Below are 23,798 nucleotides of genomic sequence, written 5' to 3'. Positions count from 1 at the left end.
GGCTAGAGGAACTGAGGTCCCACCTGCCGATCTGATGATGGTAAATCCAAACGCCATGGTGCATAATGGCACGACAATCCCCGAGGATCCAACAGCGGCGATCGCCAATGCTGGCAACGTTGGAGATATAACACCAGGGACATTTGCAGCTGGAGCTCTATACGCTCCTAAAACCATCGATCATCAACAAACCACAGGAAGACTGGCATCTTCTTGTCTTCAACGATGACTTCCAATAGGCACGCCTTCACCAGCACCGGTCCTGAGATCGAGGAGCGAACTTCCTCAAGGCAGCCATCATGAGACTTCGTCGGCTCGACTGCAGCCGAGCCTCGGCAGTGACATTTTTAGCACTCCGGATGCTAATGCCTAAGGCCATCTCCAGCAGATACTCTAAAATTTTATCCCCTATAACACTATTACAGCATCCCCTAACACTATTGTAGTATCTTCTATTTTTTCATCTCCAACAGCTATCCTATTTCTTACCTTCTATTACTCTCCTCTTCTATTCGAACCCACAACCATACTCTCATAAACAGTGTTGAGGAGTCTCTATCCGACTGCAAATTTGGCGTCTCCAGCATCCAACCAGCTTCCCTGTAGCAACCGTTTATACGGTTTGCTGTCTCTGTTGGAGTTGCTTCCGGCGGCAGCAAGCGGCAAATCGGCCAGGAACAGTGATGCGGTCTGCCGATGGCTCCTCAATTGGAGTTGGCCTAAGGAGCCCATCTGATTCTGAGATCTCTTCTGGAGTTGGATCCGGCGAATCCTTTAACCCCTATGGTTAATCAGGTAAGGACCCTACTCTATACGGCTCAGATCCAAGTTGCTCGAGCGAACAATCCTAGCACATATAGGTCCCCCAGCCAGCAAGGTGCTGGTTCGAGGAGCCACGGACGCGAACGCTCTCAAGTAGAAGGGTCGCAAGCAGGCAGCTCAGGAGGTCAACCCTGAGTACAACCCTGTAGGTTGAATAGCAACTGCCTCGTCCATGAGCGTAGAAATTAGAGAGACCTAAGGAACCTCATCCACCACAATAGATGTGACTTACGGGAGGTTATCAATAACAACCGTGAGGAGCACCATGAGGATGATCGATGCTACAACGATCGTAGATCTCTAGGACAGAACGATCGACGTGATTCCCTTGTTCAAAGGGACGGGCAAGACAATCCTCCTCCTTCGCCTCCTGAGGAATTCGATGGAGGTTGCGAAGCCTTCATCCCAGAGCTCCGCTCGATACAGTGGCCCGAGAAATTCAAGGCAGGCCCGATCCAGAAGTACGACGGGAAGCTCAAACCTAACGAGTAGTTGCAGATCTATACCACCGTTATCCGAGCTACGGATGGCGATAACAAGGTAATGGTCAATTACCTACTAACCACGCTTGATGGACCGGCAAGGTCTTGGTTGTTGAACCTACCTCCCAACTAGATCCGATCATGGGCCGAGTTAAAGGCTCGGTTCATAGCCAACTTCCAGGGTACTTTCGAGCGCCCAGGGTACTTCCAGGGTACTTCTCCATCAACTGAACTAAGGAAAGGACAAGTTCCTCTGAGACTTCATCCAACGATTCAATGACATGCAAAACACGATCTCGGATATTTCTGACAAATCGGTCATCATAGCCTTCAAGAGAGCGTCAAGAACACAGATCTGGTTGGAAAGCTTGCTACTCGGAAGATCCAAACAGTCAAGGAGCTCTTTGAGTTGATCGACAAATCTGCAAAGGAAGTCGAAGTTCAAGCACATGCCAAAAACCCTCAGCCTGGCAAGGACAATCCCGAGTCCTCAAAGAATAAAGGGGAGAAGGGCAAGCCTGGTGACAAACACAAGGGTCCGAACACGACCGTAACCGCAGTCAATAAGAGCAAGTTGCACAACACCGGTGACAGTAAAGGCCTGAGTCGAGGTGGCAAGAAGTGGTGCCCTATTCATCAGACCAATCAGCATCACTTCGACAAATACTACGTCCTCAAAAAGAAGGTCGAAGAAAAGCTCAAAGTCGCCGCTATCGAGCACCACGGCAAACAAGCTAAGCCAGACGCTAAAAGGTGACGAGCCCGAGTTTCACGAGCCTGGCCAAAGTTTGGCACACATCTTCGGAGGATCCGCCACGTACGAGTCAAAAAGACAATACAAGGAGGTCGAATGAGAAGTCAACCTGGCTCTCACCGAGCCTACTCAATACGTCAGGTGGTCAGAAGTACTGATTACCTTCAACCAAGTCGACCATCCGCCCGCGGTCTCACATCCTGGTCAATATCTAGTCGTGGTACAGCCGACTATCCTCAACATCAAAGTTTCTTAAACCTTGGTTGATGGGAGTAGTTCGCTTAACCTCATCTTCGCCAAGACTTTAGACAAGATGGGAATTGAGAGGTCAGAGCTCAAGAAGGGAGTTGAGCCTTTCCACGACATAACCCTCGATTCATCGACGATTCCCCTTTTCCAGATCAAGTTGTCAGTCACATTTGGCACGCCCGACAAATTCTGCACAAAGAAGCTTACCTTCGACGTCGTTGATTTTGAGATGGCATACAGTGTAATCCTAAGCCGCTCAATGCTGGGTAAGTTATGCATACCAGACACTCAAAATCCCGGGCCCTAAAGGGGTCATAACTGTCAAAGGAGATCAATGAGCAGTAGCCAAGTGCGACAAGTAGAGCCTAGATATGGTCGTACACTTTTGTCCATCGCCAATTACTTCAAAAGGTGCAGAGTACAAGCACCAGAAGCATCAAGCCACAGGTGACTCCAGGCTTGTAAGCCTTGCTAGCACATCACAGTCCAACGATGCCACAAAGGAAGAGACCAACGATAGCGCCAAGGACAAAAGAACTTATGGTGGTGTCAAGGCAGTGCCCCTCGACTCGTCTGAACCAACCAAGACGGTCAAGGTTGGGGCTGGTCTTGACCCCAAATAGGAACTCGAGCTTGTTGTTTTCCTCCGGACAAACCAAGATGTGTTTGCATGGTAACCGTCCGTTATGTTCAGGGCCCCTAGGGAAGGAATCGAGCATCGACTAGTTGTTAAATCTGATGCCAAACCTATGGTGCAGAAGCAGCGAAGATATGCTGAGGATAGGAAGCAAGCCATCAAGGAAGAAGTCGACAAACTCCTAAAGGCGGGCTTTATTCGAGAAGTTCGTCATCCTACGTGGCTCACGAATCATGTCCTCGTCAAGAAGGCTAATGGTAGGTGGAGAATCTGTGTCAACTTCACCGACCTCAACAAAGCCTGCCTCAAGGATCCTTTTCCTCTCCCACGCATCGACCAGATAGTCGACTCCATGGCAGGTTGTGCATTGTTGTGTTTTCTAGATACCTATTCGGGGTATCACTAAATCAGTATGGGAGTTGAGAACGAGGAGAAAACTACTTTTACTACTTCTTTTGGTGTATTTTGTTATGTAAAGTTGTCTTTTGATTTGAAGAATGCCAGTGCTACGTATCAAAGATGTATTCAAAATTATCTATAACCCCATATTGGGCGTAATGTAGAAGCTTATGTCAATAATAATGTAGTTAAGTCTAGAACTGAAGATGCATTGATTAACGACCTCAAAGAAACATTCGACAACCTCAGGAAGTATCGCATGATACTTAACCCTGAAAAGTGCATGTTCGGCGTGCCGTCTGGTAAGCTTCTAGGCTTTCTGATGTCAAGTCGAGGCATTGAGGCTAATCCACGCAAAATTGAGGCTCTCGACCAGATGCGGTCACCTCGAACACTGAAGGAGGTTTAAAAACTAACAAGATGTATATCATACTTTAGCCGTTTCATTTCTAGGATGGACGAACAAGGGATGCCATTCTTCAAGCTGCTGAAGAAACACGACGGTTCGAGTGAACGAACGAAGTGAAGAACACTTTCAAGGACTTAAAAAGGTATTTATCATCTCCATTAATTCTTACCCTTCATAATGAAACAGAGGAGCTCTTTTTACACATTGCAGCTACCTTACTAACAGGACCACTGGTGAAACTCCGTTCTTTTTAGTCTACGGAGCAGAAGCACTGCTCTTGACCGAATTGCAGTTTGGGTCCCCTTGAGTGGAAAATTACTTAGAAGAGGGGCAAGAGCTATTACGAGTGGATGAAATTAATTTATCGAGGAGTACTGTGATCAAGCATCCATTCGAGCAGCTAAGTATCAGCAAGCGTTGGGTAGATATCACAGTCAGAAAGTCCAGCCCAGAAGACTTGCTACTGGAGATCTTGTCCCGCGAAAGGTGCAGAAACAGGCTCGACGCCATAAGTTATCACATAACTGGGAAGGATCCTACATAATAGTTGAAGTTACTCGACCTGGATTAGTACGGTTATCTACTCCAAATGGTGAGATACTCGACAACTCATGGCACATCGATCAATTCTGACAGTTTCATTCATAAATAAGGTAAGTTGTAGGTAAGTCGATTACATTTAATCAGATTAACTAACCTATTACATACTTTTTCTTTTTCTCTTGACCTATGTGGCAAAAATTGAAGATCAACCACCTTCAAGAGTTCAGAAACGTGTGGACCCCTATTCGCCCTTGAACGAGTCGAGAAACCTTTTATACTCTTCCTTAGGGCAGCAGCTGATAACCCTAAGAATCGGATGCCGGCCAGCATAAGGGCCAAGAAAAATGGCCGACGCGAGGACCCTGTTGGAGCTGCTGACCGGCTTCGGTGAGCCTAGTGGACCATCCGTGGGTCGAGGAGGTGATCTGGCGGTTGTCAATCAAGAAGACAACCGCACTTTCTTTGCCGGAGGCTCGGGGGCTTCATCGTCGAAAACTTCGTCAACAGCCTGGTTGATGATCTCGTCAAGATCACCACCAGCTTTACCCCTCTCTTGTGTCATTCGCATCGCTTGTCACGCGGCATAAGCGGCAATGAAGCGTTGTACCTGCTGGGAGAGAGGCCGGCCATCCCCAAGTGATTATCTGTGTTCTCTTCCTCTAGGCCCCTCACTCGATTCTTCCTCGTTGGAAGAAATGGTGATGTCGTTGGGTGGAACCATGGCAAGAGGCTTTGGGTAGAAAATTCCCTTTTTTCTAAATCCCGAGCTCAGCTCGCGAGACAGCGGTGGAGTGAAGGCCATAGCTTCAAACTCTACAAGTTCTATCGGGCAAGGAAAAGGAAGAAAAGGAGGAGACGGAATGGAAATAAACAACATCAAGTTCCCTCTATTTATAGCTATGGGAACAGATCGTACTATGTAAACAGACCCGAGAATCGGATGCCGGCCAGAATAAGAGCCAGAAAAAATGGCCGATGTGAGGACCCAGTTAGAGCTGCTGATCGGCGCCGGTGAGCCTGGCGGACCCTCCGCGGGCCATGGAGGCGATCTGACGGTTGTCGACAGAGAAGACCATCATATTTTCTTCGTGGTCGAGGGCTCGGGGGTTTCATCGCTGAAAACTTCATTAGCAGCCTGATCGATGATCTCGTCATGATCACCACCAACTTCTTACATGCATGTTGTTCATGTTCATGGTACTCCAGCTGTTTCTTCTCCTAGATCCAACCACGAATCTAAGAAGCGTCCCATTCTGGATTGAATGGAACTGTGGTCAAGACGCAGGACCAGTGCATGCTCGAGCTGTAAACAGCAGGCGAACACGCATGCACGAATGGTCATAATGTCAACTTATCAAGAAGGATTAACACGGGGACAGAATCAAAACAGCACGGATGAAGCTTCTTCTTCACCCGGGACACACGCATCGCTGCGACCGACCAATTCATGACAACCAGCCCTCTCATGCAACCAAAACTGCAGAGATCTTCAGACGCATCGCCCAATTCTTTATGCGCAGGAAGCCAAATATTCAGATTGTTTTCTCTGAACCAGGACGGAAGAGAAAAAATGAGCATGAGCTATCCATCGTTGTTTCAGGGCCAATGATCCTAACATTATTTACCTTCTCATCATCATATGATTCTGACATTATTAATCCGCTCATCATATGATCCTGACATTGTTAACCTCCTCACCATACGACATAAATCGAAGTGATTGCTCTAGTTAAGATCTCCATTTGGGAGCAGATCTCCTCAGAGCATCTGCAATTTCAGTGTTTTGTATCTTGGTCATCCAAGAGATTCCTCGATGCTGCTGAGTCAGACATAAGTTAACATATTTTTGCCTTGGGTTGTTGCAGTAGTGCTTGTTGACAATGAGTTCGAATGCAGTGCGCTCGTCAGGCCCAAGTATATTTGACACAAGTAGGTGTACTTTCACTGTACTTCTAATCTTCTGCTGGTGTGGATCATGTGCTCAACTTGGCCTCGTCTCTGGTTATATCAGTCAGGTGAACTCTCAGTGTCAACGGTAGGGAACTCAATAGATCTGAAGATAGCTGCTTCACTGTCAGATGAATGTTACAGCTAAGGTGTGCTTCTGGACTTCAGTGTCAATGGTAGGGAACTCAATAAACTGGCTGATTTTCAAAAAGCTTGCAGGGAAACTCCCTTGGATTCGGTAGATGTTTCCTTTTCATATTTGAAGAACACTGGAACTATCCTCTTGAAGTCTTGCTTACAAGAATTATGTGTGATTCGTCAAGAATAGTAGAAATTTGTTCATCGATTGGACAAACTGTACCTAAGACAGCAATAAAACATCACCGAGCCCCAGAATGGCAAAGCCAGTCATTGACAGTGACTGGCCAATAATCAGCTCGATCGGGTACAGCGATCATTCAGTGCGACATGGAGAATAATAATGATCAGGATTCTGGAGCATAACTAACAGAGCACACTAAAAGAGCATGGATACAGTACTTTAGCTCACCTTTTGGTAGGTCCATATTTGTTTGATACAGCACTTAAGCCCGGCTTTTGGTGGTCTGAAGGAGTAAGTAAAGTATGTGTGTCATTACTAAATTCACTTCTACAAATAATATCCATAGTTACCATGTTTGTTTGATCATTGATGCTGATCTTAATCACAGTTTCAGCTGCCGAAACTATTATCATCACCAAAAAAAAAAAAAAACCTTTCTTAGGCTAGTATCGTGCCATATCCATTTGCTTCACTTCTATTCTTAGTCCCAATTCACCAGAGCCCAATTGACCATAGTCAAAAACTCAAAAAGTTCATGACAGGGAAATGAGATACCTTCATGTTCATCAAAAGTAGGTCCCTCAAGTGGTTAGGGAAGGAACAACATGAATGTGGCCAGTACAATGTTCTAACAACCTAATCGTACAAGTGGACCCAAACAAGAGCATATCTTTCTGTTACTTCTCAGAAGATCACGCATTAGTCATTACAGACACAAAGTTGCGGTGGTTCAGGCGAATAAATGGCCTGATCTTTTACAAGATTGCCTTAACAATAGAATTTGTGTAACGATATGGACTAATACAGAGATTGCCTTAACAATAGAATTTGTGTAACGATATGGACTAATACAGAGATTGCACAAATAATAGAATTTCTGTAACCATATGGGTAACTCATCTGTCCATTAGAAATCAGAATGATCCTTTTGTTTCAGTCCAGCCAATTTATTGCCTCTATGCAACATGATCATACAATCCATAAACACATTCATATCTCTTTACATGACCTGAGTATTTGTTTCCCGCAGCAGGAATCAAATTCTGGCAAACGTTCTTGAGGAACATGTAAAATAATATGTGGATAAAGTGACTGATCTGAATTTGAAAGCTCAGCAGGTTAATGCATCCATAAAAACCTGTACCTCAGCACATGCCAAATATTTCTTCTGGAGGATCATATATATGCCTCTCTGGGAACAATTCTTCGAAATCTTGCTTCACTCTGTTTCTTAGCAGTGGGTGAGGTAGAAGACCCTTCAACAGTACCCGGAAAGGCAATTCTTCCGGCGGATCAGGTGACTGTTTCATGTCCTCATAAATATTCATCGCATCTGATGGCGAACCATATCTCAAGAATCCTCTTATGACTTCAGCATAAGTCTGCGAGTCAGGAAACAGGTCTTCATCTCTCATGTTCCCCCATATTACCATTGCTTCCTCCATCTTCTTGCACTTGGCTAGTGCAACAATCAAGTCCTTGTACATGTAAATATCTGGCTTATACCAGTCCTCCTTTTGTATGATCCTAAACATCTGCAAAGCAAAGGTCTAGAAACTAGTAAGTCCAACAATGGCAACTAGGCAAGCATCAGAAAATACTATTTCGAAATCTGAATGAAAGTGAAGTTGAACATCTGACTATATTTAGTATGAATTTAGTATTCGTTATAAAACTATTTTAGGTGTTGCCAAAAAAATTCTGGATCAACCAGCATGCAATAATTTGCACATCCATTGGGATTCAATCAAAAAATATGACCAAGCATCTCCCTGGAAATGATGAACTTGGCTAACCCCCCATGATATTACAGTGTTCTTTTTGCATCACAGAGCAATGTATCTCTATGTGTTCAGAAATATCTGCATTTATTTCATCTAAATTTATCATTTGAAAACCTACTCAGCCTATTGTTCCAAATTCAATCCACAGCACAAACCTCTCTCTCAAAAAGAGGGGGAAAAGAGAAAGAAAACACTCCAGATGGAAGCAAGCATGCACAAACATAAGAGTATACTACAAGAATTTTAACACCTTTGGAAAAAAAAACATCTTGCATCTGAAAAGTACAAAAAAGAAATAAATGCAGTTGACGTAAAGAAAAATAACTTTGGATATAGCACACAACTCAGAAAAGACCAAATCAACCTATTCCTGATATATGAATCATAAGAGGCATGATTCATTTCTCTTGAGCAATCAAAAGACTTATAACCATAATCAAAAGCTAATGTCCACCTTCTTAGAGCAAACCAATTGCACCAATCTTGCCTGACCAATTCACCACCAATTCAAGGTGTGTAGTCTTACATGATACTACTTCTGACATTCATTCCTAAATGTCCAAATCCACCCTTTTCAAGCAATCAAACAAACAAACATTTCAATAAAATTCAACAGATAAAATCTGACGAATTTATGCCCCCATTGAGAAAGTGAATTCATGGTGACACAATGAGGGTCCAAATTTAACACATATTGCCCCTGTAATGCATTTCTTGCAACTCCACGTTTATCAGTGTTAACTAAGCAACAAACAGTTCAGCAAATTGCTCATATGGCACCACAGAATTTCATTTTGCGGGTCAAAACGTATCTCTGTATCCCCTCAATACCTTGCACTACACCACAAAATTCACCCCTTATAGTGAATTAAAACGACCACTTGAGCAAAATCAAGCTCCCAACCAGCCCTCCACCCAAGAGACCTCACAAAAGAGAGAGGCAGGGAACAGGCCTCACCTTGACGGCCAGATCGACCTCCTCCTGGCGCTCCAGCTCGCCGAGCACGGCGAGCTTGTCGGCCTTGAGCAGCCGCGCGACGTGCCGCCGCACGAACTCCGCCAGCTTCTCCTCGTCCCCCTTGAATCGCTTCAAGCCCTGGATCGCGAACAGGGCCTCCTTCCCGATCAGCTTCTTGCTCCGCCACAGCGGCCCGCGCGGCCGCCCGTCGTGGAACGCGCGCCGCCAAGCGCCGCCGGGTGACGGCGCCGGCCACAGAGAGGGTCCCGGGAGGAGGCCGTGGGGGGAGGAGGAGGCGGCGGAGAAGGGTGGTGGGATCTTGGGGCTTCGGCGGCGGAGGTGGAGGAGGAGGCGGGCGAGGTGGGCTCGAGGCGTCGCCATGGCGGCGGCAAAACCCTCGTCGTCGTGCCCGTTGGTTGGTTGGGACTTGGGTTTAGAGTTCGAGCCGTGGCGGCGGCGGCGAGACTACAGTTGGGTCTAAGAACATCCTTAACCATATTCTTTTGGTTTCGTTTCCTTCTCTATTCGCTTTCTTATTCTTATTCTATTTATTTTTTTTCATCTTCAACAACTTACTTTTAAATAAAATCACGAATAAAAAGAAGAGAGAATATCGTCCTAAAGAAAATGACTTTGAAAATTCTTTCGTAACCATACAAGAAAATCGTTGAAGCGTTAAAGGTAACGAAAATTCCTTCACGACAGGATTTTCGTACCCAAAGTAAAATCATAGGGCATAGTCTAACACTGGTCTTGACTCCGGTTTAGATCGGATTTTAGATTTCCAGCCCAATTGGATTTCTAGTTTTTTGTTGAGATGGAAATTAGATTTCTCCTTTGATCGGGAGCAGCTGTTTGACGAGAAAATTACACCATGATCTCTAAACTTGAATAAAATATTTAGAGTGTATTTGGTTTATAGCCAAACCTAACCTTACCAAAAATTTGGTCATGCCCTTTGGCCTCTGTTTGGATTAGAACCAACATTTGGCTCGCCCAGTTCATTTTCCGTCCACCCGGAGCAAAAATATGGGCGGTGAAATCGTCCGCCAAAGAATTGGTAGCCAACTCACACGTCGTCCACTGATCATCTAATCATCACCTATAAAAACAACGCTACTACTCACTTGCTCACTTCCCCTCTTTTCCACTTGGTTCTCAGCTAACTCCACCTTAATCGAGCATGAGTGCTGGTTGGGGTTGCCATCCGGCGGTGCTCCCGATTGAGCGGAGGCTCCTGAATCTAGTGCTCAAGTGGATCTGAGGACAAAGGAAAAGGTCAGTAAAAAAAGCTAGGTTTCCTCCTACGATTTCATCATAATCCCACCCTCAAATTTGATGTGTACCTAGCAAGGTTTCCCTCCTGCGATTTCATATCAATCCCCTCCCAAAATTTGTTTTGTACCTACTTCTTTCTAGCATTTTTGGATGGACTTGTAGTCGATTATTTCCCAGATTCTTAGTACAAGGCTCATATTGGTTATAATGATATTATTACTAATTCTCGTGCTCTCCTTACTGAACATGTGCATGGCCATGACTTTTACTGACGATTAAACCTATCTTGTTTGGATGCATTGTTCTGAATAGTCTTTGTTCCGAATGATCTTTCCTTGCTGATTCAAATATATTTCTTTCTCCAATTAGTCACGAGTTTGTTCTTTGTGGTACTTTGCTAATTCAATCTAATCCATGGTTCGATTGAGTTCTTTAATTTTTTTCAGAGAGCTTCTTTCATTATTTGCTTGTGCTAGAAATGGAATAAGTTGGTGCTCTAAGTTTCTGAAGTGAACTCTTAATAGGCAGACAATCATTTTATCGATTGAATCCAGTCAGGATCTTAGTCCCACTTCTCGTTGCTACTGTAGTCGATTATAAATTGTAAATTTAGCTAATCTGCTTCTTGATTAGTATTATTAATTGTCTCTCCAGTTGAAGTTTTGTTTCATTTGCCAGATGGACAAGGAGCAACAACAATTATATTATTATTACTGCATGTGTTATATGATGTGGAGGCAAAGGGCTTTAACTGTTCTTGTTCTTCTATTAGCTCTATGGTGGAGGAATAGTGATGGTAGGAGGAGTAGGGGTTGACGTGCAAAATATGGTCCATTAGTTGATAGGGATGTTAGTAGGACTAACACACTTACTAGGTTGACCAATGCCTCGGATTCAACATGCATTAAACAATTAAGGATATCTCAATCTGTATTTCATAAGCTATGTACCAGGCTTAAAGAAAAGGGGGCTTTTGTTAGACACATTTCATGTTTCAGTAGAGGAACAAGTAGCAATATTTCTATACGTGGTGGGATAGCACCACACAAATGCATCTGTAGGGTTTTCATTTTGGCGATTTGGTGAGATAGTAAGTAGGTACTTCAACGTAGTCTTGCATGCAACGGGTCAGTTAGCACACGATCTCATTTTAGATCAACGGACACACACACAAAGATCACAACTAGCCCAAACAGATTATATCCCTACTTTGAGGGAACTGTCAACCAAAAGATTATTTTTCAGAGTTGCCCTTACTTAAGTTTGATGTGGATTTTTTTTTCCTCTGTAAATAGCGATGCATAGGAGCACTATATGGCACTCGTATAAGGGCATGTGTGCCCGCTAACATGGTGGTAATATTTAGGTGACACAAGTCATACCCTTCTCAAAATGTGCTAGCAGTCGTTGACTTCTACCCTTGATTCACTTATGTCCTAGTAGGGTGAGAGGGCTCTGCACATGATTCTCTTGTGTTACAAGATGCCCCCTCTCTCTCACCTAGCAGGCCTAAAAATACCTAAAGGTATAAAGAGAAAATAACAGTTCATGTTAGACTGACTCCTACATCAAATTGACTTTCACTCATTGTTAAAAAAATATATGCAGGAAAAATTTATTTGGCCGATGCTAGGTATGCTGTGAGGCCAAGGATATTGCCTCCCTACCATGGTGTGCGGTACCACTTAAATGAGTTTGCATGATCTCATGATCCAAATACACCTAAAGAGTTATTCAACTATCGCCATTCATCACTTAGGACCATAATGGAACAAGCATTTGTTACTCTTAAAAATCGCTTCAGGATTCTTAGTCAGAAACCATTCGTGCCTCTAAAATCCCAAGTTAAGATTGTGGTTGTTTGCTACTTTGCACAATTGGATCTTGGAAAACCGACTAGATGAATATGTTTGGGATGAGTCCACATGGTATTCTCACTTGCCTAGAAGTAGTGGACGGGTACATGATTAGGATGTTGACATACGTGAGTGGGCTGCTAGGCATGACTTCATAGCTCAACAGATGTGACAGGATAGAGAGAGTGATCGTAATTGTGATGCTATTAGGACAAGAGTTGTGCTATGATCATGCTTCGGTTTTTATTTCCTTGTTGTATAAGATTTATGTACCTTATGACATTGTAATATTTAATGTATCAGACTACTTGTATTGGATTCATGTGCTTGATCACTACCTTTGCATTTTGATAAATGGTTCTGTTTTCTTTAACCCATGGCATATGTGTAGATATGGGGAAGCGAAAGATCATTGTAAAGAGCGAGGAGGACTCTAGCTCTCGTGATAAGTGCATAACCTGGAGCGATGACACAACAAAGTACATGCTTGAGTGGTACATTGAGCTGCGTAAGGACAAATATGCAACTTTCAAGATTAAAAAACAACACCATGTTCAGTGCGTAGATGCTTTAATGCCAAGTTTGTTCTTGGTGCCACTCAAAACCAAGTGGATTGACACTACCGATCATGCAAGGAAAAGTGGGGTTGGATCCATCAAACTATGGAAAATAGTGGCATTGAGTTTGAGGCTACAATATGCAAGTTCACTCTTTATGAGTCAGAGAAGAAAAATCTGAGTGTAAGTATTTAAAAATATCTTTTTAGCAACTCAGCTATGTCTTAAGTCTTACAATAAAAATATTTTTTATGATATCTTTGATTGCCTTTGTGTAATAGAAAACAGCAATCAACTACCTTACTAGGTCTATTTGGTTCTTTCATCTATTGGAAGAGTTGTTGTCTTATCAGTCCCAAGCTGATGGCTCACTTGCAGCAGACCGTACCACTATCAATGTTACTAATGACAGTGATGACAACGAGGGTGTAAAGGAACTTGAGGGCTATACACATATAGGCAATAGTGATGAAGATGCTGACTCCGACAGCATTGTGCATCACAGTCCTAAGACTGACTTGGATGGCAAGCCCTCAAGCAAGAAGTGTAAGCATGAGAAATCACCTAGCAAGAAGTTAGCGAAGAGCAAAATATCTAATAGTGACACGACAACTAGTATTGTGATGTTGCTTGACTCTCTTACAAAGCCCCCTACTATTCATGTGCAACATGTTGTGCCTGCAGACCCTTATGCAAATCTTTGGAAGAGGATAAATGATCTTACCATCACATCTAAGGACAAACATGAGATTGTGGCCCATCTATCTAGGCCAAATCAACATGTCCTTTGCAGCTACCTCAGTTGTTCACCTGATTCAATGCTAGATGAGTGGGTCATTATCCTCTTTGAGCATCAACATGGAGGGGCTATGGGTGGCAGCACTGCTTTCTAATTTGATATAAGTTGGTCAAGCTTTTGAGAGTCTTTTGTGTAGCAGATGACATGGGGATGGTTGGTGGTGATGCACTTGTGTTAGTGGGACACCATATTTTGTTTATATTAGTTAGGGATGGCTATGATGCCTTAAATAGTCCTAGATGGAATGCTGATTTGGATGTGAACTTCACTTTTGCTTCATGGAGGTGTGATGCATGTAGTAGTATTTGAGCTTCTAAATATATGGAATCTCAACTGATTGAATGTGAACTTGAATCTGAAAGCTAATTTTAAGGATATTATTGATCCAATTGTATGACACGTATTCTTGTTAAGATTGCTTGTTCTCTTGTAATGCTTAAGACCATGTCATGCATACATGGTATTGTAAAGGAGGTAACCTCACCTATCCATCATTTGGGGTCAGGGTACTACAAATTGGATCCAATTCAAACACTAGCCAAAGAAAGTTGCCAAAAGTTGGCAAGCAAGTTGGCTCCAAACCAAATGGAGGGCAAACTATTTTGCCAAGGTTGTCGAAACCATGGTGGCTGCAAACCAAACACTTATCTCTTACCAAATTTTTGGTCATGTCATTGATTTGGTCATGACAAAATTTTGTTAAGGCAATTTGGGGCACAAACAAAACAATCCCTTATTAGCTATGAGAAACTTGCGAAAACACTCAATGGCTCCTAAAAATGCCATTTTTATTGGTGTGGCAAGAAAAAAAAGTTGGTTTGGATGACATGGACATGGATGAGATGGTCAAAACCAACACCACAACGACACTAAGTGATGTGGAAGGAGCTTCTTGCATTTTCACTAGATGGAAGTCAGGTTGCCAGCGGTGCATCCACCGGGGGTTGAGGTGCTCAAGCCGCTTACCCCGGGCGCACTTAAGAGTCCCCAGGCCTTCCCTTTCATTCTTTCAATTTTTAGTCATAGAAGAGGAGAAGGAAAAAAAAAGAAAAATAGGAGGGGAGGAGGAAGAAGAAGAGAGGGCTCTGGATTCACCATTGAAGGTTGCCACTAGAGCAACCACAAAACAATGGAGAGCAAGCCATGGGTATGGCAAAAAACCAAGAATGTCACATGTTTCTTGTAAGCGTGTCAGTGTATTCATCTGATAATGTTATGCCATGCTAGTGCGGCTGTTGTCTTCTCTAGCGGGATAGTGGCAACGACATCTTCAATGGTGTGCGGTAGGCTTCCTCTAGTTTTGTCTTCTCCTATGTCGGCACCGGTGTCCCAAGAAGATACAAAGTGTTCACATTCACTCATATGTATATGCTATATCAATTTATGAAAGATACAAGGGCTATACAACGAATGAATACATCTGAATCTCAAAGAAGCACGATGTTGGATGATGATAGTGCGCAACTGCCCTTTTGTTCACAAAGATTCGTTGCAGTACTAGAGATATAAGTGAAACTAAGGTACAAATTCTCATACCAATGCTATGATTCACCGCACTTTTGCTAAAGTTTAGCATGGCATATGTACCCATTCAAATTATGCTACTATACAGAGATCTTGCTGTATCATCTGTGAACACAAATATATGAAAATTATCAGGATTCATTATATGAAAATTATATTGCTAGATTTGTCTCTAAAATTATTTCATAAAGTATAATATTATTTTCACATATTGACATAAAGTTACATAGAGTAACGATCAAAATCGTCTCTCCGAGACCGTTAAAAGTCAAAGCCATCAAATAAAAAAGAACAAAGGGAATAATTGTGAGGATTTGGTATTTGAAGCTACTGAATTTGAAAATGGAGCAAAGACATCTCCAACGAAGGCAATATTAATTGGTACTCCTACAAAGTGTGTATGATCACGGAGGGCAGTAAGTTTGATCTGCCAAAATGCTCCAAACCAACGTTTGTACCTAGGGCCGGTCCTGCGATTTTGGTGACCTGGGCAAAAATTAAAAATGGGCCCCATTGAATTGAAATATCAATATATATATAATATAAGATAATATTCGGTTGGTAAAAAAATGTTTCCGATAAATAGTTAAAGTATATAAAAAAAAGACACTCACGTCAAATGTTTTCTAGAGACCATTTAAACAATTTCTTTTAATATTTGTAGATGCAAAGTCATTGATAATAGTATCAATATCAATTTCATCCACCAATTAGCACATGGTGACGTGGAACTCCCAATAATTTGTATCCCCGAGATCCTAACCCATGCCGTAAATTAATGGCTTACAACTTACTGCAAAAGTGCAAATCTTACCAATTAGGCCTAGTCACCGGCAAAGATAATGTTATTGCTTCAAAAGTGCAATCGATCAAGTCATCACGTGTTGAGTGCTAACGTGCTAATTGTTAAATTGTACATGCCATCAAATGCAATCTAAAGACCGGCCCTACTTGCATGGCCTGCTTCAAAGGTGCTACAAATATAGGCCTTTGACTAAGGTATTGAGTATGATAGAGTCGTAGAGCATGGTAGTTGGGAGAGTATTAGGTTTTGTGTATGAAAGTAGTAGCACACAAAAAACATAAGGTGAAAATACACACATGAACAGAGGAGAATAAATCTGTGTTTTGAAAAATCATGAGCTGCACATAATGCCAATATGCCATACGGAATTATCTACCTTAATTTGAATAAAGAAACTAGGAGTATAGATTAATATGTTATACAGACGTACGATAGAGCGGACATGATCGCTAATTGGTACCTTGAGAGTTGAAACTTCAGTTTTCAGACTTCAGGCCTTTAGGTCACCGCCGTCAACCGTCAGCGGCGCTGGGCGCTGCGGCCAGCAGCCTGCGGCGGCAGACGCCAGAGACCCAAACGATGAGATGATGAGTTTAGGAGACGAGAAGACACTAGATCAGATCGTGAGATCGGCACTTTGGCTAATCGGCAGACGTGTGCAGCGTGCTATTGGCTAATGGCTATTGCTAACCGCAAGCGCAAGATATGGGCTGCTGAAAGCTGAATTTTTGATGATGCACTACATGATATGGGTCATATGGCCTCTGGGCTCTAGCCTGATGGGCATATGGGGGCCCCTGGGTTTTGGGCCCAGGGTGGCCGCCCCGCATACCCCTAGGGCCGCCTGTTTGTACCCCTCACAAAATCTCCCTGAAATAAACCGGTTCATGGCTTCATGCACCAGATCAGGACAAACACTTATAGACATTAATTTACAGTGTACGCTCAGTTGGTTAGGGTATGTCCACTGGATTCGAGTCTTAAACTCGGCACACGTGCTCGTATTTTTTGAAATTAAATCTCAAGAGGAATAATGCATATACATGTGGGTGCATTCAGTGGTTAAAGCGTGTGCCTCGTGCTACGTGAGATTATATCTCTAATCTTATATATACATGTGCTAAGACGCACTCATGTAGATATGTGTGGTCCTGAGTGTAGTGTAAGTGCGTGTGTGTATGCGAACCTTACAGTGAACACTGTCATTTTATCTCGTCAACCTTTGGACTATATATACCCATCACAAGCTGCAGCTCCAACATTGCAAAACATACACTCTGCTCACGAAACTTACCGGCAGGATCGAAGTGAAACTTTGTCAGAGTAGAAAGCAATGGCGGGAACAAACAAAGCCTTGCTGTGCTTTTGGCTCTTGATGCTGCTTGCTTTGTCATCAGGTGTATTATCTCTGAAAACTCCAATGCATATCTCATCGATCATTTGGTAATCAACCAGATAACTGGTCATTGAAATGATTGAATTATTACTATCTATGAGCTCGATTCATTTCACTGGTGCAGGAGAGGTTGGCGTGGCCGACGCCAAGAATTCCTGCTTTCCGCTGTGGCACGGCATCTACGTACAGAACAAAGGCTGCATCAAGGACTGCAAGAAAGATGGTAATGGCTTCACCTGCGGGTACTGTATAGCGTCCACATGCATCTGTTGTTAGGTTATCCTCAGCAGATATCTTAAATTTTCATCCTCTAAAACACTATTACAGCATTCCCTATCACTGTTACAGCATTCCTTATTTTTTCATCTCCAGCAGCTATTCTATTTTTTACCTTCTACTCCTCTTTTTCTCCCTTCGGACCCGCTGTCAGTCTCTGTGAACAGTATTTATTACAGTACTGCTACAGTAACAGGTATTGTTTTTCTACCTCCGGGCCCACTGGCAGTCTCTGTGAGCAGTGTGCTACAGCTGTGCTACAGTGATGCGGGTGCTACAGTAGCTCCGCAAATTTGCAGTCCCAAATTCTCTCTCCGCAGTACTGTAGCAACACGGTAGCGTACTGTAGCACCGGGTACCGATTCTGCTAGAGGTGCTACAGTACGTGAACAGTGCATCGCAAAATCACTGTAGCGCCCGAATTTGCAAAAATACCGCCTCAGCTGGAGATGGCCTAAGCCGAATAACGGGACCCAAATCGCTGCTAGTACTCAGCTAGCCCACGACCGCAATTACGCCATATGAAACAAGCCAGGCAGGAGGTCAGATGATTTTGATGTTGCGCTTGGGAAACTTTTGGTGTTATTATATATATAACTCCTATTTAATACCCAACACGTTAAAATAGAGATTTTTTGTTAGTTAGTTAGTTTTTCGGTTTCAGAATGAGTGTTTTCTTGTTTTTTAATAGAGATCTTGCAGTTATCAGTTCTTCTATTTTATACTACGTGATTTCCTATTTTGTATTAAGAATTTTACTGTTTTCAATTTTATTGTGGTTATAAGGTGTGATTTCTGGTTTTATAAAAGGGAGTTTTCAATTACGGACTGATTCGACGAGGTTAGATTGGCCGATGTGTTAAATACTTAACTAAGGCGTGATGTGTAATATACATGTGCCGTAATTATGGCTGCATGCATGGAACTAAATGACTGAACTTGACAAGCCACAAACCATACGCCCACTGAATGCATGCATGGCAGCTGGGATACCTAATAGACAGGGAGTACATACTCCTCATTCGATTTATAGTTGATCTTATTATAACTGAAGCATATACTACTTTCTGATGTATATATTATTTTTGCACGAGTTCTTAAAATGACTCGCCCAAGTGTACTCCACGGGAGCCAAAGATCACGAATATATATATATATATATATAATAAAGTAGTATATGCTTCAGTTTATAATGAGATCAATGTTATTGATCAGAAAGTAGTATCTGCATGTGGTGTGAATCATTGGTTACATTTAGGAAAAGAGAAAAACAGAGGTGATAGAAAAACAATTTGTACAAGCTTGAAAAATGTTATACTTGATTAAGCCTTAATTAACGAGACCATTAGCCCTAAAATCATACACCATCTTAAGAGAAAGTATATGGACATGTACCTGTGTTCGGTGACGCTATTAGTGCTTGACGGTGAGGTCGAAGAGCATTGGTGTAGATGTGAATGCTACCGATGGCACGATGGCGGTCTTCACCTTGTTGACTGCACCCTCTTAGGATAGGATAGACTAGAATATGTAGGGAAAGTTGAGCCTAACGTGAGAATCATCATCTCACGTCGTCGGTCCTCCTCTTTAGTTTACATAGCGCAACACAAGATGGGACCGTAACCATGAGTTGGTTAATGCTCCCGATCAAAGCGCACGAGAGAGAAACTGACTCCTCTCTTTCTCGATTACATTAGAGAATACGTCAAAATATAAGGCCAAGATCAATTTAAAAAAAATGGGTTATTCATTTTTTCTATGGTTGGTAGCCAATTAACTGATGAGAACGAGAAGGCCTCAAACGCAATAGGCCTTTTCAAACTCCGGAGATCTTTGCTGCACAGTATGCGTACACCAATAAGCTTCGCTATCCTCGAACCTCTGCGACGATCCAGATGTCCTCCTTCCTTCTACAAATTCCCATGATCCTACCATTCTGTACACTGTACACTGACCCAACCACACCTCCAATCCAATCATCACATTTTTCTGTTACCAAACTGCTAAAAAAAGGTCTCGTCAAGGACCAAGTGAATGAAGTGATGTACATTTCTGCAAAACGTTACTGCAGCATCTACCGTACAGGAACAATGGAAAGCGAGAACAAAGTAGCTGTTTCAGAGATCTCGCCGCCTTTTTCTGCACGCTCCGATATCTTCATGACCCTCCCATGATATTTGAAGGAAAAAAATCACTATTTTTTTGGACGTATTGGGTATTCAGATCATTTATTTTGTAAGATTCGTATTAGAGAAGTGAATGAAAAAATTATAAGATAAATTAGAAAATTAATGAATAGATGGATATCAGATAAGAGATGAATAGTCGGAATAAACTGTGTATCCACACATCTCATCCTGCGGAGTTGCCTTTTCCCCTTATCTTTAGGGTGTATTTATTATAACTCCTATGATTCAAATTCTCTGAAAAAAATAATTATATGAAGAAAATTAGTCAGAGAAAGCAATTTTGTCAGCTCATTTTAGAAAATCACTACTACAAAATCACTCTAAAAACTACAAATTACAAATTACCGTTTGATAGAACTCCATAAATATACTCTAAGAGCTATTTTAGAAAGTCTACCAAACAAGCTCTTACTCTTTGTTTTCCCATGAACTCCCATGACCCTAGCCAAGGTGCAGTGCAGAGTGACCCAACCACACCTCGAGGCCTCACATCTTTCAGTTAGACCATCTCTAACGGTGTTTTTTTTTTCTACAAATCCTATTTCATTCATGAAAAGATTCTAGTTTTCTTTAGCGTTTCAACAACTTTCTTTCAAAAAAAATTCTCTCCCATTCTCTCCATCATAAGATTCTCTCCTTAAAAATTATTGAAAATAAGAAAAAATAGACACCTAAGATTCTCTCCTTAAAAGTTATTAAAAATAAGAGAAGATAAAAAACATAAGAATAAAAAGAAAAATCAGAAAATAAATAAAATATGGTTGAAGATGGAGATGGCAAGCTCGGGGGTCAAGAACCTGGAGCCCACAGCGTAACCAACTGGGGCAAGGGACACCCATCAGGCGAGGAACCGCTCCACCCCCCAACCCCGGGAACAAGGGCAGGAGCTGGACCAACGCCATCTCATCTCGGTTGCGTTCAAGCCCCGCCTTGGCGTTGCCTTTTCCTCGTGGGATTCCTCAGCCTCCCCGTGCTTATAAGCCACCGCAAGTGCCGGGCGTTGGGTGAGTGGGAGCAGCGAGCGCAGTGCAGTGCCGCACTGAACTTCCACTTCGTTTGTGGTGCGGTGCGGGGAGGCAGGCGCAATGCCGCGCCGCCAGAGGGCGCGCAGCAACGAGGAGGTGAAGGCGGAGGACTTCGTCAAGTCGGTGCTCAACTTCAACGGCGGCGGGGGCGCGGGCGGTGGCGAGGAGGAGGAGGCCGACGGGGACGGGCAGCCGGCGACGGAGTACAAGTCCAAGAACCTGATGGCCGAGCGGCGGAGGCGCGGCAGGCTCAACAGCAACATCCTCGCGCTCAGGGCCGTCGTGCCAAACATCACCAAGGTGATCAACGGATCATGCTTCCTCTTCCTCCCATCAGTGGTGCACAGATACAACCAACGAACATGAACTTTGATTTTTTTTTTCTGGAACAACCACAACCACTGAGTGAAGATGAGCTTGCTTTTGTTTCTCTGAATCTGAAATAGAGTTGAGAAATCTAATTATCCTCGGATACATGCTGAATTCAGTCACCCTGATGTGTTGCGGTGATTTTCTATGCTGGTTCAGATGAGCAAGGAGTGCACCCTGTCGGACGCGATCGATCACATCAAGAAGCTCCAGAACCAGGTCCTTGAGCTGCAACGCCAGCTTGCCGACTCGCCCGGCGAGGCCCGGGAGAAGCAGGGCAGCGCGTCATGTTCTGAATCCTTCGCCGCCACTGAAAATATGCAGTATCAGGTAATAGCTGCTGCCATGAATAATTAATACCAGAATGGTTCAACTATCAGAAGGAGAGTTATAAGGACAGCACTGGAACTAAAAAATTCAATTCAGACCAATTGGGGCCACATTTTATAGAATATGATTACTCAACTTTACCACGATTTTGCAATATACTGATCTAGTACTTTTCAATATGCTTGGATTGATATTTTTTTTTAGTCGAATAGACTCTTTATCTGATCTAGTAGAAAATTGTGTAACTTCAACTATCAACCTATCATTTATACAGAGGTTAAGCTCTGAAGTTTCTTAGAAAGAGAGAAAGCTGAAAACATGAAAGCACTGTTTACCGGTTCATTGCCGATTTTCACCTCAAAATGCAGCTGCAATGCGCCGCTGATTCCTCACAGACTCACTACGGCGTACATCTCCACAGGGTCAGGTGGAGTTGGTTCCTCTTGGGCCACACAAGTACCACCTCAAGATCTTCTGCAAGAAGGCCGGCGTCTTCACCAAGGTGCTGGAAGCACTATGGAGCTACAATGCGCAGGTCACCAGCCTGAGCACGATAACGTTCTATGGTTATGCAGAGAGCGTCTTCACCATTGAGGTAAACTGTTCCCAAAAGACTTGCCTGCAACTGAAGCCTGTGCATTTCTACTGTTCTGTTAAATATGTCATTGGGAGTTTGCTAATGGTTAAATCTGTCATTTCTACTTATATGTGTAGGTGAAGGGTGAGCAGGATGTTGTGATGGTGGAGCTAAGGAGCCTCCTGTCCGGCATTGTGGAGCTCCCAAGCAACTGAGATTCTGATAATAATAAGTCATAGAGCTCATGAGTTTCAGTGGAGATAACTGATTTTTTAGGAAGAACTCTAGTGGTAAAGTGTTTGTGCAGGCATTGTAACAAGCGTACATGTCAAACTGGTAAAACTGACGGGAGAAGACCGGATTTTGTGTTGAACACATAGCACAATGAACTTGTGAGTTCCCTGAAAGAAATGAACATGTAAGTTGTGACTGTGAACAATGCCGTAATTTCTCACCATATGCTTCTTTAGTACCTTTTTCTCCTTTTCTTTATCTTTGAACAAAATTTAGTATTTTTTTTTCTAACTTCCTTAAACCTGAAGTGCTCTGTGCAGACATTGTGCGCTGTACTAATCCATACATACAACACTTGAGATTAAGAGTGCAATGTATGTCGTAAGGGTACAAATGCTGTGCTTAGCTAAGCTTTCATAGAAAAAATAGTGAAAAATATCATATTTTGTTAAAATGAAATTAAGTTCGGGCAAATTCCGTTACACGAATAACTGGATGCAGACCATATTTCAAATGAATTTCGCGCTACCTCAGCCAGGACCAAATCATGCATGAATGGTTCTACAGGATTCATCGGGTTCCAAGGAAACTAAAAACGTGTTCTTTGATATGGGTAAACAATCAGGAGCCAACCATCGCAAGATTTCTACAGAACTAATCTCAAGGTAGCAGAAACAGCTGCGGCACCTTGCAGCTGCTGATTGCTGAAATGCCGAAAGCCCTCGCGCATAACCCGCGACGGAGGTTCGCTGACTAACTCCAGCCCGGCTACCGCAGGTCGCGCGGCTGCGGCGGAGGCGCTCCACGGCGACGAGGCCAGAGGAGGGAGGGAGAAGAAGCTAACCGAATCCTGCGGCTGCGGCGGCGGCGCTCCACGGCGACGAGGCCAGGACTATTTGCCACTAAATAACCATCGGTTCTACGATTCGCCACGAATATATTAGATTTCATTTCATCGTATCGAATAGCGACTTTTTTATTTTATGCTATCGCCTCTGTTAAATAGGCTGTGGAATTTCATTAGATGCTATAAAAAGAATATTTTACTCTATTTTAATATTTTGTGTTAAAAGATAATTTCTTATATTTGGTATGTACTGACAACAGAAATTTGATTAATAATTCATAGTGATAGGCGAAAAATCACCAAATATTAAAATAGGAGCAAAATATTCTCTTTACAGCGAGGCCTATAACCTGAACAACGGAGGTGATAGCATAAAAGAAAAAAATCTCACTATTCGATGATATAAAAGGAAATTAGTTATTCAGTGGTG

The 23,798-nt window shown here is 42.9% G+C and overlaps 2 protein-coding genes and 1 long non-coding RNA gene across 4 annotated transcripts; 1 reads left to right on the top strand and 2 right to left on the bottom strand.

Moving 5' to 3' along the window:
- Positions 1–7,235: 7,235 nt before the first annotated feature.
- Positions 7,236–9,781, bottom strand: LOC133893610 (protein THYLAKOID ASSEMBLY 8-like, chloroplastic). 2 transcript variants are annotated; one of them, XM_062334677.1, is made up of 2 exons: positions 9,307–9,781; positions 7,236–8,114 (listed from the first exon to the last, which is right to left on the bottom strand). In XM_062334677.1, exons 1-2 carry the CDS (start codon positions 9,685–9,687, stop codon positions 7,710–7,712), a joined length of 786 nt encoding a protein of 261 aa, XP_062190661.1. In that variant the 5' UTR covers positions 9,688–9,781; the 3' UTR covers positions 7,236–7,709. The 2 variants fall into 2 exon arrangements, with proteins under 2 accessions (XP_062190661.1, XP_062190662.1); XM_062334678.1 differs by having other exon boundaries at positions 7,236–8,099.
- Positions 9,782–20,854: 11,073 nt separating this feature from the next.
- On the top strand, positions 20,855–22,726 carry LOC133892078 (transcription factor UDT1-like). The gene is made up of 4 exons (XM_062332825.1): positions 20,855–21,311; positions 21,540–21,710; positions 22,132–22,305; positions 22,425–22,726. Exons 1-4 carry the CDS (start codon positions 21,072–21,074, stop codon positions 22,500–22,502), a joined length of 663 nt encoding a protein of 220 aa, XP_062188809.1. The 5' UTR covers positions 20,855–21,071; the 3' UTR covers positions 22,503–22,726.
- On the bottom strand, positions 21,574–23,466 carry LOC133892079 (uncharacterized). The gene is made up of 3 exons (XR_009904355.1): positions 23,209–23,466; positions 22,046–22,688; positions 21,574–21,690 (listed from the first exon to the last, which is right to left on the bottom strand). It is a non-coding gene; the product is annotated as an uncharacterized LOC133892079 (long non-coding RNA).
- Between the last annotated feature and the right edge of the window lie 332 nt (positions 23,467–23,798).

This window comes from Phragmites australis, chromosome 15, assembly GCF_958298935.1.
Source record: "Phragmites australis chromosome 15, lpPhrAust1.1, whole genome shotgun sequence".
Classification (NCBI taxonomy): domain Eukaryota; kingdom Viridiplantae; phylum Streptophyta; class Magnoliopsida; order Poales; family Poaceae; genus Phragmites; species Phragmites australis.
This window is presented reverse-complemented; position numbering and strand designations above follow the sequence as displayed.

Bases quoted from the DNA above. Each gene is read 5' to 3' on its own strand.
- LOC133893610 (XM_062334677.1), bottom strand. From the start codon at position 9,687: ATGGCGACGCCTCGAGCCCACCTCGCCCGCCTCCTCCTCCACCTCCGC. The intron at 8,115-9,306 runs GTGAGGCCTGTT...ACTAGTTTCTAG, and splicing joins AGGTCGATCTGGCCGTCAAG to ACCTTTGCTTTGCAGATGTT.
- LOC133892078 (XM_062332825.1), top strand. From the start codon at position 21,072: ATGCCGCGCCGCCAGAGGGCGCGCAGCAACGAGGAGGTGAAGGCGGAG. The intron at 21,711-22,131 runs GTAATAGCTGCT...ACATCTCCACAG, and splicing joins CTGAAAATATGCAGTATCAG to GGTCAGGTGGAGTTGGTTCC. The intron at 22,306-22,424 runs GTAAACTGTTCC...TTATATGTGTAG, and splicing joins AGAGCGTCTTCACCATTGAG to GTGAAGGGTGAGCAGGATGT.